Source organism: Anarrhichthys ocellatus, unplaced genomic scaffold (genome assembly GCF_004355925.1).
Source record: "Anarrhichthys ocellatus isolate YVR2014 unplaced genomic scaffold, GSC_Weel_1.0 scaffold72, whole genome shotgun sequence".
NCBI classification, from domain to species: Eukaryota; Metazoa; Chordata; class Actinopteri; order Perciformes; family Anarhichadidae; genus Anarrhichthys; species Anarrhichthys ocellatus.
The window spans coordinates 1788274-1804924 of NW_022280102.1; the positions used below are offsets into that span (position 1 = coordinate 1788274).

The 16651-nt window shown below is 42.4% G+C and overlaps 2 protein-coding genes and 2 non-coding genes across 6 annotated transcripts; 3 read left to right on the forward strand and 1 right to left on the reverse strand.

Annotated features, from left to right (window-relative positions):
• The first annotated feature begins 203 nt into the window (after positions 1-203).
• Positions 204-11657, forward strand: dyrk1ab (dual-specificity tyrosine-(Y)-phosphorylation regulated kinase 1A, b). Of its 3 annotated transcripts, none has more exons than XM_031873613.1 (11): positions 204-605; positions 4434-4630; positions 4948-5040; positions 5182-5370; positions 5623-5770; positions 5871-6157; positions 6324-6470; positions 6707-6847; positions 6962-7265; positions 7369-7493; positions 7927-11657. In XM_031873613.1, exons 2-11 carry the CDS (start codon positions 4511-4513, stop codon positions 8512-8514), a joined length of 2142 nt encoding a protein of 713 aa, XP_031729473.1. In that variant the 5' UTR covers positions 204-605; positions 4434-4510; the 3' UTR covers positions 8515-11657. The 3 variants fall into 3 exon arrangements, with proteins under 3 accessions (XP_031729473.1, XP_031729474.1, XP_031729472.1); XM_031873614.1 differs by lacking the exon at positions 204-605 and adding an exon at positions 871-1027; XM_031873612.1 differs by lacking the exon at positions 204-605 and adding an exon at positions 1037-1818.
• Positions 11658-11859: 202 nt separating this feature from the next.
• trnap-cgg (transfer RNA proline (anticodon CGG)) lies at positions 11860-11931 on the forward strand. The gene has a single exon. It is a non-coding gene; the product is annotated as a tRNA-Pro (tRNA).
• Positions 11932-12166: 235 nt separating this feature from the next.
• trnap-agg (transfer RNA proline (anticodon AGG)) lies at positions 12167-12238 on the reverse strand. The gene has a single exon. It is a non-coding gene; the product is annotated as a tRNA-Pro (tRNA).
• Positions 12239-12758: 520 nt separating this feature from the next.
• Positions 12759-16630, forward strand: thap12b (THAP domain containing 12b). Its single transcript, XM_031873625.1, has 5 exons — positions 12759-13098; positions 13754-13874; positions 13983-14090; positions 14185-14221; positions 14336-16630. Exons 1-5 carry the CDS (start codon positions 13010-13012, stop codon positions 16348-16350), a joined length of 2370 nt encoding a protein of 789 aa, XP_031729485.1. The 5' UTR covers positions 12759-13009; the 3' UTR covers positions 16351-16630.
• The last annotated feature ends 21 nt before the right edge of the window (positions 16631-16651 follow it).

Genomic DNA, 16651 nt, shown 5'->3' on the forward strand with positions numbered 1-16651 from the left:
GGTAGTTTCATTTTGTAAAAATAAACTCAGTCTGTCAATAAACATCTCTTCTGGATGGTAGCAACAGGCCAGACACGGTTAACAAGACACACAGGGAGACCACAAGACTTATGTGTGTCCTGTAACTCTAGCCAGTTAGATTTTATTCGTCATTGGTACATCCGGGGACTTCATTTTTTGATTGACAGTTGCCATGGCAACAAGCTAGAGCATCGCCATTTTGTCAGGAGGGTTTTTTTTCCCAGCTCAGTCTTTTCAAATGTTCTCCCTTCCCGCCGGAATAATGCTGCCAGTGGATATATATTTGACGTTTTTGGATATCGAAATGCGTCTAGTGGACCGGATTAAGAAGATCAAGAGGCCGACGTTTTAACATAGCAGAAATAATTAGGCGGCGCCGCACTAACTCAGTTGTCCGTGTCTCTGGTCCACCGGGCCGGTTCACTGCGCAGGTTTGGACCGCGCGCCATTTTGTGAAAATTGACACAAAATTCTTAACCAAAATTATCAGAGGACACGGTTTCTGTTTCATGTTTGCAACACTCTGGATTTAACTGTACTGTCGTAACCATCGAAGTGACCGACGCAAAATTTGCAAAGACACGGTAAAATCGGAATTTGGCATAACGTTTATTTAGCGGTAGCTAGAATCGTTAGCTCGAGGCTAGCCAAAGAAGCTACAGCTAGCCAGGGCAGGTAGCTAATGTTAGCTTCATTTTGTCAACTAGCTAGCCAGTTCGCTAAGGTTAGCTAGTGAGTTATGCGTGCTAGTTAACGTTAGCATGTTGCTAGTCATCAGCTGTTAGTCAAAGTTGCTTCAATCTCCAATGTTGTTCACCAAAGCTTGGGATATGAAAAGCGTATTAAATCTGGCTGGCGAATTATTCTAGAGTTTTGCCGATCAGAGGACGCGGATTGCATTTAACGTTAACATCGCTAACCGTGCAGGGAGGGGAGAATCTCAAGCTGGATAAGTTTCCTCATCATACAGGTTATTGGACTTTAAATGAAGATCGTGCCATCAGAGGTGAGCATTTGTTAAATCTTACGTTTAACCCTAGCCTTCATCAGTTTAAAATGTTACGTTAAGGCTTTTGCAGTTGTGTATATATATAAATATATATGTAACGTGAATGGTTAACAATGATGGACGCGACAGTGAAGTTGAGAATAGTAGCTTATGGTATGGCGGCTAGCTTACATTTTGTGGCGGTGAAGCCAGCGTTAACATTCTAGTCCAGTCAGTAGGTCAACGGACTAATTTGAATCGGAATCCAGAACAGTTCTGTAGCTTGTTGTCAGGAGGGTCCAACGGACGAATCGAACGGTACAGCTAACGTTCACCCTGCGATATAACACACTGTCATTGCAAGGTACCATTTAAGCTGTTGTGTTAGCTAACAGCCCTGTTTGATTTACCGCGGATGCAATGTCTTATTGTGTAAATATCAACGTTAGGTGTAGTTTGTGTTTTAGAGTTGCTCACCTAGCTAACGATAACCTGGCTAACGCCTGATAGCTCGTTGCTAACCTGGCTAATGGTTAACGGCTTGTTGACGAACCAGCTGAGTGGGCCCAGCAGCGTCACTAGCTAACGTTAACGTTGGATTGGTGAGAGATGTGCTCGCTTGTCCCGCAGTTTTCACGGTAACGTTATAACGACGACAGCGTTAGCTAGTTAGACCGCTAACGGTAACGTGAGCGTGAATACGTTTGGAATTGGAGGCATACACGAACAATATGTAGGAAGAGAGAACGCGAATTAACACTGAATATGCTTTCTAAATTCCAACCATGACGAGATCTACCCCATCATCTGTAAGTACAGAGTTACACCGTCTTCATGCACGGACGTTAGGCGTTTAATTGTTCTGGACGGGTTGCATTTGATTCATCTTTTGGATCGTATCGGTTGGGCGTGAGAAGATGACACACAGGCTCGTTACAGAGGTCTTCAGCTATCACTTCTGATACAGCTACTAATAGCATGCTAGCTGTCGTTATATTTACACCTAAATAGGCCCGTTGATTCCGTGGTGAGTGAAGCCAGGAAAGGAACTGTTCATATGTCAGTACTGAAAATGAAGAATAATCAAACGTTTTGTAAAGAGCTACAAGTGCGCGTGCAAAATGGCTTTATTGTCAAATACAGCTTGGATTTTTTTTCCCATTAGGGTTAGTGATTTAAAAAAAGCCAAATTCACTCTACAGCTAGTCTGATATCAGGTATTCTGTTTCTTAAATGAGCTCAAACCAAACCTTTTAAGTTATTTGTTCATTTGAATGATACAGCAACGTACAGTACTATATTATGACTTTGCACGGTAACTTGAGTTGGGCTCCCTATTTTTTTAAGTATATTTCATGTCTTAAAATCCACTATAATTACAAATATATATTAACTATAGGCATGTAAAGAGGAGAACCAAAACCAAGTCGACAATAATATTAATCCTCATTTGTTTTGTTAATTGTACTCTGTGCCACTCTGAGTGAACTATTCCTCTTTTAACAGTTTCATAAGAGCTTCAGATCTTTTGTGTTTTATAAATGCCACTGTCTTCAGCATTAACTGCTTTTGACAGTTGATCTACAAGCAGCAGAATTTCATAATTATTTTTAAAAATCCCCAAAAGTTCCACCATTTACCCCGAGCACACTTTTCAAAGTTTTGGGGTGTCCTCTATTCTCCAGGGGTCCTCTGTCCCTTCTCAACAAAAGTTTAACTACTATGAAGTTAAATCCCCACCAAAGATGCACAATGATGATCAGTTTTCATTCTTTGTAGTGGGTAGTGGTTTGCTGCTGGACTCTTCTCCCAGGATGATATGATATTTTACATTACATTTTACATGCTATATATTAAGCCTTAACCCTTTGGTGGGAAGTGGTGCACCTAAGATCTTCTCTTTTAGTTATTTGGCTGTTTTGAATCAGACATCCAGACTTACACATTTTAGGACATTCTTTAGTGGGAAACAATCAAGCAATGTTTAGTCATTATTAGCATTGGTCAATGCAGTATTTAAATATCAATTTAATGTAGTTTAACTTTACATTTAATGACAGAGCTCCAAATGATTGTTTTCAGGTCTCAGCTGAACACGCTGAAAATAGACACACTCATAATGAAATATCAGTCCTATCATTTCAGTGCTTTAAATATATTTGTCTATAAAAAGATAAAAGTAAAGAATATTGGATATTAGGCCTATCTAATTGAACAACATTAGTTTTACTTTTAAAGTATCACTTGTACCATCCTTGCAACACAAGATCTTATTTTAAAAAGTTATTTTATTTTATTTTAAAATAAGAACAATAAAAAAAAAAAAAAAAAACATTTTATTTTTATATATATATATATATATATATATATATATATATATATATATATATAAAATTTTATTTTTTTTTAAATACAGGCTTTGACTGTGCTCTACCACCCTACAGTTCCTCTTATTTCCGTCAGTGGATGTGTATATTTTCCTTTTCCAGAGCTGGGTCAGCTTTCTAATGCTCTCAGATGGAGTGCAGGTTTTGGGCTGTGCAGCTATTTTGCTGTCAGGCTCTTGTGTTGAAAGCAGCGTCTAAGTGTGCCAAAGTTCAATTTTTATTTCTTGTTTATTTCTTGTTTTCTCATTGGAAAATGGGAGCAGCTCTGCCCTGGCAACAAAAGTAGGCTATTTGCATACTGCGTTGTGATTGGTCTGTGCATTGATGGGCTTGCCAAATCACGCTGTATCTCTGTGGTGATAGGCTATGCTAATTAGGTGCTGTTGCTGGGATTCTGAATAGTGGTTACTGTGTAGCACTGGTGAATTGTGTTGTCTGGTGAGAGATGCTGATAGCTGCACATGCTATTTGATATTTTTTTGATTCCTTCTGGCTTAAAATGAAGGATGATTCACTGTGTAGTGTGGAGATGCTTTATTTTCACCCCTTTTCACTGTTAAACCTGCTGTTTTGCTCCTTTTTCTTCACAAAGGTTGATATATTACTGCTATAATTTATTGTATGTTATCCTTTGATGCATTTTTTCTGAACTTACATGTTGAACAAAAGAAACTTAGTATTTATCTGAGATTTCTCTTAGCAATAAATTAATCCTTTTTATTGTTCTCAACATCTTATGATCATTTTGTCTGTTTTAGTGATCATTTCAACATGCATATAAATATTACAAATGCATACTTTGCATTTTTGTATACATATATGTATATATTATAATAATGCACTTTTATATTAAATCTGTACAATAAGAAGCAACTATCTTTATCTGTTTTATTTTTAGGCCGTGAACTGCCTGTATGGAAGAGGAAATACTGCCGTTTTACATAACGATCATTAGCCTTTTTCCTCTTGTGTGTTTTGTTACATTTAATGTTGAATTAAGGTAATGTGCAGCTCATAGCAGTGTTCATGTCTTCTAGGAGGAGAGACTTCAGCATGCAAACCTTCGTCCGTCCGGCTTGCGCCCTCTTTTTCTTTACACACTGCTGGTCTTCAGATGGCTGCTCCAATGCCCCATACGCACCAGCAGTACAGTGACCGCCACCAGCCAAGCACTGACCAATCTGTTACGGTCTTACCGTACAGCGACCAGACACCACAGCTCACTGCCAATCAGGTACACTACCCCTACCCTACCCCTAGCTCTCTTACTTCTGTTCGTCTTCATGTCTAGTGTTACAAGAATTGCAATACTCAATGTGATATGAAAGTATACTTCCCTCTGTGCTGCTGTCACCAGGCAGAGTAGCTGCTTGTACATGTTCTTTCAGTCTAGCCATTTCAAACTTGTGCAATATATATTTTATACATTTTAATAAATGGCCTCTAAGATTTTTTTCCATAAGCAATTTCAATAAGCCCTGCTACTTACAAATGTGCTGTGCATATTGTTTGTTTTCTGAAATGTTGTGATTTTCCCATCTGATACTTCAGAGGCACATGCCCCAGTGCTTTCGTGACCCAACTTCAGCTCCCCTGAGGAAGCTCTCCATTGACCTTATCAAAACATACAAACACATCAATGAGGTTTGTTTTCCCGATTAAATGCCTTGCTCTAAATCATCTGTATGTTGCATTGTAAAGATTTGCGAAATGCTGAAAATTCAAGAGTAATATGAAACGTCTTCAAATGTGATCATGGGAATTGTTCACTTGTTTAATTTATAGGTGTATTATGCAAAAAAGAAGCGACGGCACCAACAGGGTCAGGGTGAAGACTCCAGTCACAAAAAAGAGAGGAAAGTCTTCAATGATGGCTATGACGATGATAACTATGACTACATCGTCAAGAATGGGGAGAAGTGGATGGACCGCTATGAGATTGATTCCTTGATAGGAAAAGGATCATTTGGACAGGTGCTTAATTATAAATCACACACACACACACACCCTCTTAGTTTGAGCATGTGACAGAGACAATTGACTTGAACTTGGAGAAACAAATGATGGTTTCATTTTCCTCTCTATACATAACAGCAAGATGTTCGCTACTTACTGAAGAATTTTCATGTGCAGTTAGCTTTTCAAATGTAGATGTTTGTTATCAAAGGAGCTGTTCCTATTTATCCGTCAGGGATGATTCAAATGTGTTCTTGTCGGCATCTTCAGGTTGTGAAAGCGTACGACCGTGCTGAGCAGGAATGGGTTGCCATTAAGATCATCAAGAACAAGAAAGCTTTCCTCAATCAAGCCCAGATTGAAGTGCGCCTCCTAGAGCTCATGAACAAACATGACACCGAGATGAAATACTACATCGGTAATCTACTCGCCTGAGATCTGATGAGACTTATAAAAGAAATGTAGAAGGCCTTTCTTGTATTTGACTAACATGGGGGCAATTTGTTTTTTTTCTGCAGTTCACCTGAAGCGTCACTTCATGTTCCGGAACCACCTCTGCCTCGTGTTTGAGATGCTTTCCTACAACTTGTACGACCTACTTCGAAATACCAACTTCCGCGGCGTCTCACTCAACCTCACCCGGAAGTTTGCCCAGCAGCTATGCACGGCGCTGCTCTTCCTGGCCACGCCTGAGCTCAGCATCATCCACTGTGACCTGAAGCCTGAAAACATTCTCCTCTGTAACCCCAAGAGGAGTGCCATCAAAATAGTGGACTTTGGCAGCTCATGCCAACTGGGACAAAGGGTATCTAGCTGCAGTTTTGTTCTTCTTATCAGCAATAAAATTAATGTATGCAAGAATGTCTCTGAGAAGTGTGCGATGGTTGTTGCTTTGAGACGTTGGGTGTAATGAAAAGCTCATTCAGAGATTACAAGCAGGAAGTCTGACTGTCCGTGCTTTCTTTTTGTAGATATACCAATATATCCAGAGTCGCTTCTACCGTTCCCCAGAGGTGCTGCTGGGAATGCCCTATGACCTGGCCATCGACATGTGGTCCTTGGGTTGCATCTTGGTAGAGATGCACACTGGAGAACCTCTCTTTAGCGGAGCTAATGAGGTATAAGAAGCTGAAATACTTTGTGTTGTAGTTCTTCCCCCTGATGTGTATCTTACGAATGTCATTTAGGCCTCAAAGATCAAGCCTAACCCACATCACACAGCACTTAGTTGTCAAGTCTTCAAATAGTTGTTTCCAGTAATGGTGGCCGTTTGCCTAAATGTTCTGACAATTAAGTCAGCTTAAGATGTCCAGTGTAAATGTTACAGTAACCTGATGAATAACTTGTTCCCCAGGTGGACCAGATGAACAAAATAGTCGAGGTTCTTGGTATCCCACCGAATCACATAATGGACCTAGCCCCAAAAGCCAGGAAGTTCTTTGAGAAGCTTTCAGATGGTACATGGAGTGTTAAGAAGACCAAAGATGGCAAAAGGGTGAGCTCATTTCTTTTTGTTTTTTATTGCTGACTGAAAGATGTGTGAGTGATGATATACAGCTGGCATGGCTGAGTAAATCTCTTAATCTTTGTGTACTCTGCCTTTAAACAGTATAAGCCTCCAGCCTCTCGGAAGCTCCACTCCATCCTGGGTGTGGAGACAGGGGGTCCAGGTGGCCGGCGGGCGGGGGAGTCTGGCCACGCTGTTGCTGACTACTTGAAGTTCAAGGACCTGATCCTCCGGATGTTGGACTATGACCCTAAGAGCCGCATCCAGCCCTACTATGCCCTGCAGCACAGCTTCTTCAAGAAGACTGCGGACGAGGGGACCAATACGAGCAGCAGCGTGTCCACGAGCCCCGCGTTAGAGCAGTCCCAGTCTTCAGGAACCACCTCCAGCACCTCCTCTAGTTCAGGTAACTGTCCACCTGAGAACCCTGCTGCTCGGCTGTCCGTCACGTAAAGTAGTGAAAGAAATTGTGTGTATCGGTTGTTGTGACACTTTTGTTTAACCCTTAGGAGGATCATCTGGGACTAGTACCAGTGGCAGAGCCAGGTCAGACCCGACCCATCACCACTTGCACAGTGGAGGACACTTTGGCGCGGCCTTGCCTACCATCGACGGTGACAGCCTCTGCCCACAGGTCAGTGAGAAGCCCGGAACCATCTGTATGTTCACCTGATACTGAGGGGAGCTAGTGTGATGGTGGTAAATTATCATTTGAGTGTGATATTATTTTTTTCTATTTCTGAAATCTGAGTACATTTTTGCTCATTTTGCATGTGCATGGAGGCTGCCCCTTTTTATTTTAAGCTTTCCTAATAAAGATATTTTCAGAACAGTTTAAAGAGGTTAATACTAATATAAAAATCCCTTGATTTTGGCTGAGTTAACTAAATGAAATTCAGAAACTGTGGTCTTAAAGTAGGATCTTATGAATGCAACATGTATACTTCCTAAATTGGGAGGTATTATGTCATGACCATAACAATAAAATAAATCCTTATCTGAAACCTTTAAAAATGGTGCGGCCATATTCAACAACTCACTCTTGTTATCTTTTTGACTTTGTTCAGGCAAGACAGCCTTACCCACCCCCGCTGGTGTGGGGAGGTGGTGTTGGACCAGAGGCGGTCACTGGAGAGACTCACCCAGTCCAGGAGACCACCTTCCATGTCCCCCCTCAGCACCCTAAGGCCCTGCATCCCCACTCACATGCTCATCACCACCACGGGCAGATGATGGCGACACGACCACGCCCACGCCACTACACCTCCCCGACACACAGCTCCTCAACACAGGACTCCATGGAGGTGGTTCACGGCCACCTGTCCATGACCTCCCTGTCTTCCTCTGCCTCCTCTTCCTCTACATCGTCCTCTTCCACTGGGAACCATGGCAACCAGGCCTACCAGCTCCGCCATTTGCCTGCCGGAGCCCTTGACTTTGGTCAGAACGGTGGGCTGAGCATGGGGCTAGGTGCCTTCTCGAACCCACGGCAGGAGACGGGCATGGCGGCGCACCCCGCATTCTCCATGGGCACGAACACGGGGCCTGCCCACTACCTAGCGGAGGGCCACCTGGGCATGAGGCAGGGCATGGACCGGGAGGAGTCTCCAATGACTGGAGTGTGTGTGCAGCAGAGTTCTATGGCCAGCTCGTGACTGCACTGACATTTGGCTGTGTGTTCCCCCCTGTGCGTCATTTTTAAGGTGGTGTTTTTTACTACAAGGTGTGTTGAGAACAAAAGCTGCTCACGTCAGAAGGGAGATATCACTGAACCGCTACTACAGAGAAAAAGCTTTGTTAAAAAGTATATATGTAATTTTCATCCGATTTTTTTCTTTTTCTTTTTTTTTTTCTTTTTCTTTTTTTTTTTCTTTTGCAATCATTAGGCACAAAATAATACTGCAGAATAACCATAGTGAGATTGAGACATCCATCTTGCCATTTCACCAGTTTCATGTAACCACCAAGTAATCACCATATGGTATTATGTGGCAAAAATCTTCTAAGGAGCATTTCAGAGCAAAGTTTGAAGCTGTTTTGCAGGTAGCTGTTGGTGATGAAATGCTTGGCGTCCTCTTTCGGTTCAAACTGTGGACTGCCTGACATTATTGTTCCACTGGTTCTTAATTATTTTGCCCTTTTTTTCAGTGAAATTTCTCGTAAAAAGCTGCTTGTAAATCCTGTAGCTTGACAATGAGGGGGAAGTGTTTGCGGTGATATTTCTTGTTGTTGGTCGGTATTGTGTAACTCTGTTAAAGGGGAGCACATAGCAGTGGAGTCCCTATAGCGTGTGCTGGCCCGGGCGGAGAGAGGAGACCCCGCGGGTGGATACTGACACCAACTGGGTCAAAGGAGAGAGGGGGGAGCACCACCCCTCAGGCCTAGAGGCCCCCGTAGGCCCCGGCACAGATGAGAGCAGCGATGGGCGCCGGAGACGAAAGGATCCAGCCCCGGTAAAGGAAGACAGTCAGCGGCTGGTTCTAGATAACCCTTTGGCCTTATGACTCATGGACTTGGGATGGGATGGAGCTGGACATTATCATTTGAATTAAGATGGCTTTTCTCTATTTTTCTCTCTAGACAGCCCTTAATTCTTTAAGGAAATTAAAAACAACTTAGAAAAGGTAAATAAGAATGGTAATTTGAGGCCTTTCTCGACAAAGATTTCTTCTTCAGCAGGGCCCCACATAACAGGGTCTTATTGTACACAACAACCTCCTAAACATTACTTCCTTGAAAATCTTATTCACTGGTTAAGGATTTTGCAGTGGAAAGAACTATCTATTCCAGAGTCTACCCTTTTATGTTTTGTTATTTTTCCCTTTTGCATGTAGTTCCTCATCAGAACCACCTGCACAAGTCTCTCCATCCAAAACATGGAAACTGAAGAAAAAAAACGAGTTAAGTGACTGCCTTTTTTCTCCTCAAATTATGCTGTGAATTTTACAAGAATTTATTTTCCCTTTGGATATGTTTTTATACCAAAGCAGTTGTTTTATAGCATATAGGTGTCTGTAACCAATAATGTAGCAGTTCACCACTTTGACGCAAAGTTTATCAAGATCTTATTTTAACGTCAATACAAACAGCTGCAATATATTACTTTAGCAAAACTGGAGACCGTTGTTGAGACCGTTGGCTATCGTGTATTCTGGCCAGATTTGTTTGCAACGTTTTACCAAAACTGTTTCCATATTAATTGGTAGATTATTTTGGGAGTCTTTTAAAAACTTTGGTATGTTTAGAAAATTTGGTAGTTACTCTGCAGGCTCCGGAGTAGCAAGATAGAAGCTGATGGTTAAAAAAAAAAAAAAAGAAAAAAAAAAAAAAAAGGAGACTAATGCGTTCTATTTCTGTGTCGTCGTTTTTCTTTTGCCCCCATCATACTATTTCAAAGGGTTTTGCTGCCTTTCATACATCATTTGGTCAACTTGGCTAGTTTCTGCTGTGAAGCATGACTTAACGTCATCGTCTTTGGCAGGGTAAGGATAATTGTGGCAAATCAGTTTGTGTTGAATGGTATTTCTCTGATTTGGTAGGGCAGATCCCCCATGATTGTTGTCCTATTCAAAGGGAAAGGGTGTCCGTAAGCCCACAATCACATGCTCGGCCTCGGCAGACATGTCCTCAAAACATTAGTCAATAACCAGATCCTTTTTTTTTTTTTTTTTTTTTTTTTTCTTTTTTTTTTTTTTTATATCAGGGATTTTGAAGTGCTTTCTTTCTTCTGTTGCTCATTTTACCAGCTTTGAAATTAAACAGAAAAACCTGCCCACAGCCACCATTCAAATTTAAGGGCAGGCCACAGGTCATGCTGTTGCCATTTTAAAGGAGAAACCATCATAAGACACCGTGCTTGGTATTTCCACAAACACAAATGTAAAGCTACCTATATTGAGATTGGGGTTTTATCTGGATGTCAAGGTTAATTGCAAATTTGCAATCATTTTTTCATACCCCGCAGAATTTGAGACATTTAGAAATTGCCAGTGGTTTTATTACTGGCTCTCATACTGGTACTAAACATTCCAAAAATAAAGACTGAAAAAGAAAAAAAATTGACTGCAGTGACTCGTAAGTGTGCGCCTATTTCAGATCATGCTGATTGACCTCTTATTTAGAGCAGTTGTCATGAAATGCAGCCCCTTTTTAATAGTTGAAATAGAATTTATGTATATATTTATATTTTTTTAATAAAGGAAGTATAGAACTCACTACCTTGCTCCTGCTGGTATGTTGATTATGTTTGTCAATTTGGTGACCATTCAGTGGGCAGGAACTCCTGTTTTCTTAGTGGCAAAACCTTGCCTTTTGGCAAAGGTACTTGACTACATCAGGACAACACTATGAGGTAGGGTTTGAATCAAACAGGGAAAGCTAGATCTTCAAACCTTAATAATTTTCACAGGGTATATTGTAAGTGCATGTACATCACAAACCTTACTTTTTGGTTATATGAGAAGCACATGGTTGAAAATAAGGTTCCATCTTTCATAAGCCTGGTCAGTTTGTGGGTTATACACAAACACGTATACTTGTCGACATATCTGAACACCCAACAGAAGTTGAAATCCTCTTATTTAATTTGGATTTATCCTTGTCATTTTTGATTTCACATTTTTTCACTTTTTTTGTACATGCAACATGCACTATAGAATTGAACAGCATGGGGGAAAGGATAAGTCCATGTATCCACAGATTGTAAGATCTAGTCAAGACTTTGCTGTGTTTATGACAATGCCCTTTGTATTATATTAAGACAGTCTTATGTATGATATATAAAAAGAAGTTAATTGAATTCTTCTGTGTGTCTTTATTGTTCTCCATCTGTATTAGCTGATTTCCAAGAAGAGCTCACTCTTTATTTCCAAGAAGAGCTGACTCTTCATGGAAATCTTCCTGCCCACAAAATTAAATTATCACAAAGGTGCTATAAAAATGACAGACCACTTATCGTTTCCGTATTTTATAAAAGAACAGATGCCATATTATGACGTTCTGGCTCGTTGGTCTAGGGGTATGATTCTCGCTTCGGGTGCGAGAGGTCCCGGGTTCAAATCCCGGACGAGCCCATAGTATTTTATGCGATGGATGACTAATAGTTTGTTAACGTTTGGTCATATTGCAACGTAATTTCGAAGGAAATGGCAAAAACAATTGACACACTACTTTCAAATTATGCGGTTATTTGATTTTGGGATGTTGACTATTTTATTATTTACCGAGATTTTAGATGTTGGGCGTGTCAAGAGTGATATGGTTCTCGGTAATAAAAATGTTATGTTTCTTAATTTAAAAAAAGACCGAGGGCTCGTCCGGGATTTGAACCCGGGACCTCTCGCACCCTAAGCGAGAATCATACCCCTAGACCAACGAGCCGTGTTCACATACGGATACATACGTTCTTTATCATATTTCACTGTTCGTATTTTAAAGATTTAGAAGCAATCTAGCTACATAATTAAGCTCGCTAAGTAGACAGCTAAGACCGACTGGGAGGAAATGAGTAAGAGGTATCAATGGTACTGGTAAACGCTAATACATAGCTACCGATTGCTAACGTTAATATATTAATTGCTGAATTAATTTATATTTATTCTAGAATAGCTAGCTATCTGTTGCCACTCTACACGGTCAGTTAAATTGCCTACATCGACACCGGCCGTCGCACGATCGCTGATAGCCTGGATACAGACAATAAACGATGGGCCTATCGTTACCCTTTAGCTAGCTAACGTTAGCTCCTGTTTCTAGCTAACGTTAGCTCCTGTTTTGTAGTGGCCTGAGCCACCCAGTGGAAGGCAGCAGTGCGCCAGTAGGAGCTGTCATAGTATTCAAGGATGAAGTCGTCTTTTAATTGGTCGATAGAAACCAATAGCTTTATCCCAGACTTTTGCTATGGCCAATCAGGTGCCTTGTGGGCGGGTCATCGTCTTGCAAAACTATCTCCTCCAAATTGAACCTTTGTGATCGTGAATCTAGTTGAAGCTGAGTGATAGTTGTTTATGGAAACCCCTGTCGGACACTATTTGGGATCATATTTATTCTCCGTTTGCGTTAGACTCCACGCGAGTCTCTCTACGAAAGCGCTAAAGTTAGCAGATGATAGTAGTCAGCTAAGTTAGCTAAGCTAGCTACCTAGGTGGAAGCATGCCGAATTTTTGCGCGGCCCCAAACTGTACACGGAAGAGCACACAGTCCGATTTGGCTTTTTTTCGGTTTCCACGTGACCCAGAGAGGTAAAACGTAATCTCTAACGTTACCCCTAAATATTCATGTAACAACCGGTAGCGTTGTGCGCTTTCATAGGTTACAATGACTGATAAATCATAACATGTGCAAAGTTAACGGGAGCTACTAACCTACGCAGTGCCTCAATATGTTTTTTATGTTGACGTCTCAACTTTACAATATCTCTGCACGGTTCATGTTAACATGTTTTACAGAAAACCACCATGTTCACTGATACTTGGAGGTACATATTGATGCTGTATAACGATATTTGGTAACGTTAAGTGACCCAGGAGTAACTTGAGGCTCCAACATGCAAACTGCACACAAATAATTTCATTTCTTCACATTCTGAGTTGTGGCAAAAAAGTTTTTTTTCGATGTCTGTCAACACCACACTCATTATATTACAGTACAGTCATTTAGCAGTCGCTTTTATCCAAAGCGACTTACAATAAGTGTGTTCAACATAGGTATTCAAGAGAACTACTAGTCACCAGAAGTCATAAGTGCATCTCCTCAAAAGGTTTAGTGTGCATGTTGTCATTTTTAATGCACTTATCCCAAATGAAGTTGTTAGACGAAGTGTAACACAGCTACTGTCTGGGTTCACTACTGTTTTTCAAATGTCCCATAAAGCTCGTCTGTCTTGTCTTTTTTTAGATGCCGAATCTGGGTAGAGAACTGCCGCAGAGCAGACCTCGAAGCGAAAACATCGGACCAGTTGAACAAGCACTACAGATTATGTGCCAAACACTTCGACCCAGCGATGGTGTGCAAAACAGTGAGTATCTAACACAATGCTAAAGTGCCTGCCAGCATGTTTCCACTTGTTTCTCAAAAAACTACAAGTGTCCCAGAAAATGACTTATTTGAGTGTGTTGCTTTTCAGAGCCCCTACAGGACTGTGTTGAAGGATACAGCCATTCCAACCATATTTGATCTGACAAGCCATCTAAAAAATCCTCATACCAGACATCGCAAGCGGATTAAAGAACTTGTAAGAACAATATTTATTAGTTCTGCTGTTTTAAATGCACAGCTTAACCTTGGTAGTTTGAGATTTGTAAATTAACATAAGTTTGTAATTTCAGACTGAAGAAGATCTGAGGAAGATTAAAGAAAGGAGATGTAAGTCAATGTGGAACTTATTTGTTGCCAGTAAAGTTAAATAATCACATGTTCATTTTATTCAGTATTTACTGAAATCGGTGTCCTTTATTGTTTGTTTCTTTCCCTCCCCAGTGGCGTCTTCTATTGAACAGCTTGCTTCCAAAAAAGATGCAGTTGAGGACAGCACAAGCACCACTGAGGATGAGCCGCAACTGTCCACAGAGGAAAAGGAGTGTCGTGAATACCTGCGGTCGCTGTTTGAGGTCGTGGTCATGTTAGGAAAGCAGAGTATCCCGTTAGCGGCTGGCAAAGCATCTGAAGCTGAATACATGTCGAACAACTTCCAGGCCCTTCTCGATTACCGCATGAACGCTGGTGACGAAGCTCTGAAAAAGAGATTTCAGGCGACGGCTGTGAACACGGAATACGTCTCTGCAACCCAGCAGAACCAGCTGTTGGACATCTGCGAGAACACGGTGAGAGAGGAGATGCTGATGGAGGTGAGAGAGAGCCGCTTCTTCTCCCTAGTGTCGGGGGACCTTGTTGAGTTTGCCAACGAGAAGCACCTGCCTTTGTTTGTACACTTTGTGAATCAGCACAACGTCCTCAGAGAAGAGTTTTTGGACTTCATATCTTTTGATGGCGATGAGTCGGCGCTGGTGGAGAGGCTGGAGGCCCAGCTGACCGACCGCTGGGGGCTCAGCATGGAGGACTGCCGTGGGCAGGCCCACAAGGCCACCGGGACGTCTACCACCAAGATGAAAGCGGTGGCAGTGTTGCTGATGGAGAAGTACCCTCTGGCGTTGCACATGCCTTGCTCTCACATGGCACTGAACGTCCACCTGGCCAACAGTCTGCCTTTTCCCAATGTCCAGGTGGTCATGGAGACTCTGAGAAGGATTGGCGCTTTTTTCAGAACCCCGTTCACACAGGAGGAACTTGAAAAAGCCGTCTCTACTCACTACCAGAAGAACGAAGAGAAAGGAGCTTCGCTGAAACAAGCCTGTGCCTCAGGATGGACCGAGCAGCACAACGTCTTCGATGTGCTGCTGGATATGCTGCCGCCCCTGCTGCTGTGCATGGACGGCATCCGGGACAATGATGAGGGGAAGTTTGCCGACACTGTTGCAGCGAATGCGTATTCAGTCGCGGAAACTCTGTCCGACTTTGAGATCATCGTCACCGTCGTCATCTTAAAGAATGTCCTCACATTCACCAGAGCCTTCGGGAGGAATCTGCAAGGGGAAACACTCGATGTGTTTTTTGCCGCCAACAGCCTCACTGCTGTCCTCCATTCATTAAACGAGGTCAACGACAACATCGATGTCTACCACGAGTTCTGGTACGAGGAGGCGGTGAGCGTGGCCAACGTCATGGAGATTCCCGTGAAGGTGCCGAGGTTGTTTCTAAGGAAACAGCGTGCGGCCGATGTGGGTGAAATCCAAGCGGAGGCGTATTTTAAGGAGTATGTGACCGTCCCCGTTATCCACGGCATCATGCAGGAGGTGGAGGACATGTTCTCCGAGACCAACCTCAAAGCTCTCAAGTGCCTGTCCCTGGTCCCAGCCGTCATGGGGCAAATGAAGTTCAACACCACCGAGGAGAACTACGCAGACGTGTACCGCAACGACCTCCCCAGCCCGGACACGCTTCCTGCAGAGCTCCACTGCTGGAGAATCAAGTGGAAGCACCGGGGCAAAGAGGTGCGCCTGCCCACCACCATCCACGAAACCCTTCAGCTGCCAGACGTCAAGTTCTTTCCCAATGTGAACTCTTTCCTCAAGGTGCTTTCCGCCTTGCCGGTGCTGAAACTAGAGGACAACAAAAGCGACAAGGCGAGCGACCGGCTGCAGGCTCATCTCGACAGCGTGCCCGCTAAGCAGTGGAACAAAAGTCTGGCGATGCTGAACGTCAACACTCATGTCAAACATGACTTGGATGTCATGGTAGACAAATATTGCAGACTCTATCCGGAGGACGATCCTGAGACTGATGCTGGGGAAGTGGCTGAAGCTGAGGCTGGGGAAGTGGCTGAAGCTGATGCTGGGGAAGTGGCTGAAGCTGAGGCTGGGGAAGTGGCTGATGCTGGGGAAGTGGCTGAAGCTGATGCTGGGGAAGTGATTGAGGAAGAAGCTGTGACGAAATGATTTGACACAAACACCGAGCTCGCTCAGCTGTTCTGGGACAAAAGTGAAGGAAACAGATATGCTGTCGGTCATAAAAACATCCTCATTTGGTCGCTCGTTGATGTTTTGATGTATGTGCACATGGATATGAGAGCTAATGATTTTAATGGTTTTGTTAAGAGATGATGGATCCCATTTGTTCAGTCCTGATGATTCGCAGAAAAAAAAGAAATGACCCGTGTTCTTATTGTATGTAGTAAAAAAATAATTTGCAAATCTGCCATAAACAGCTCATTTACTGTTGACGTTTCTTTATTATGTG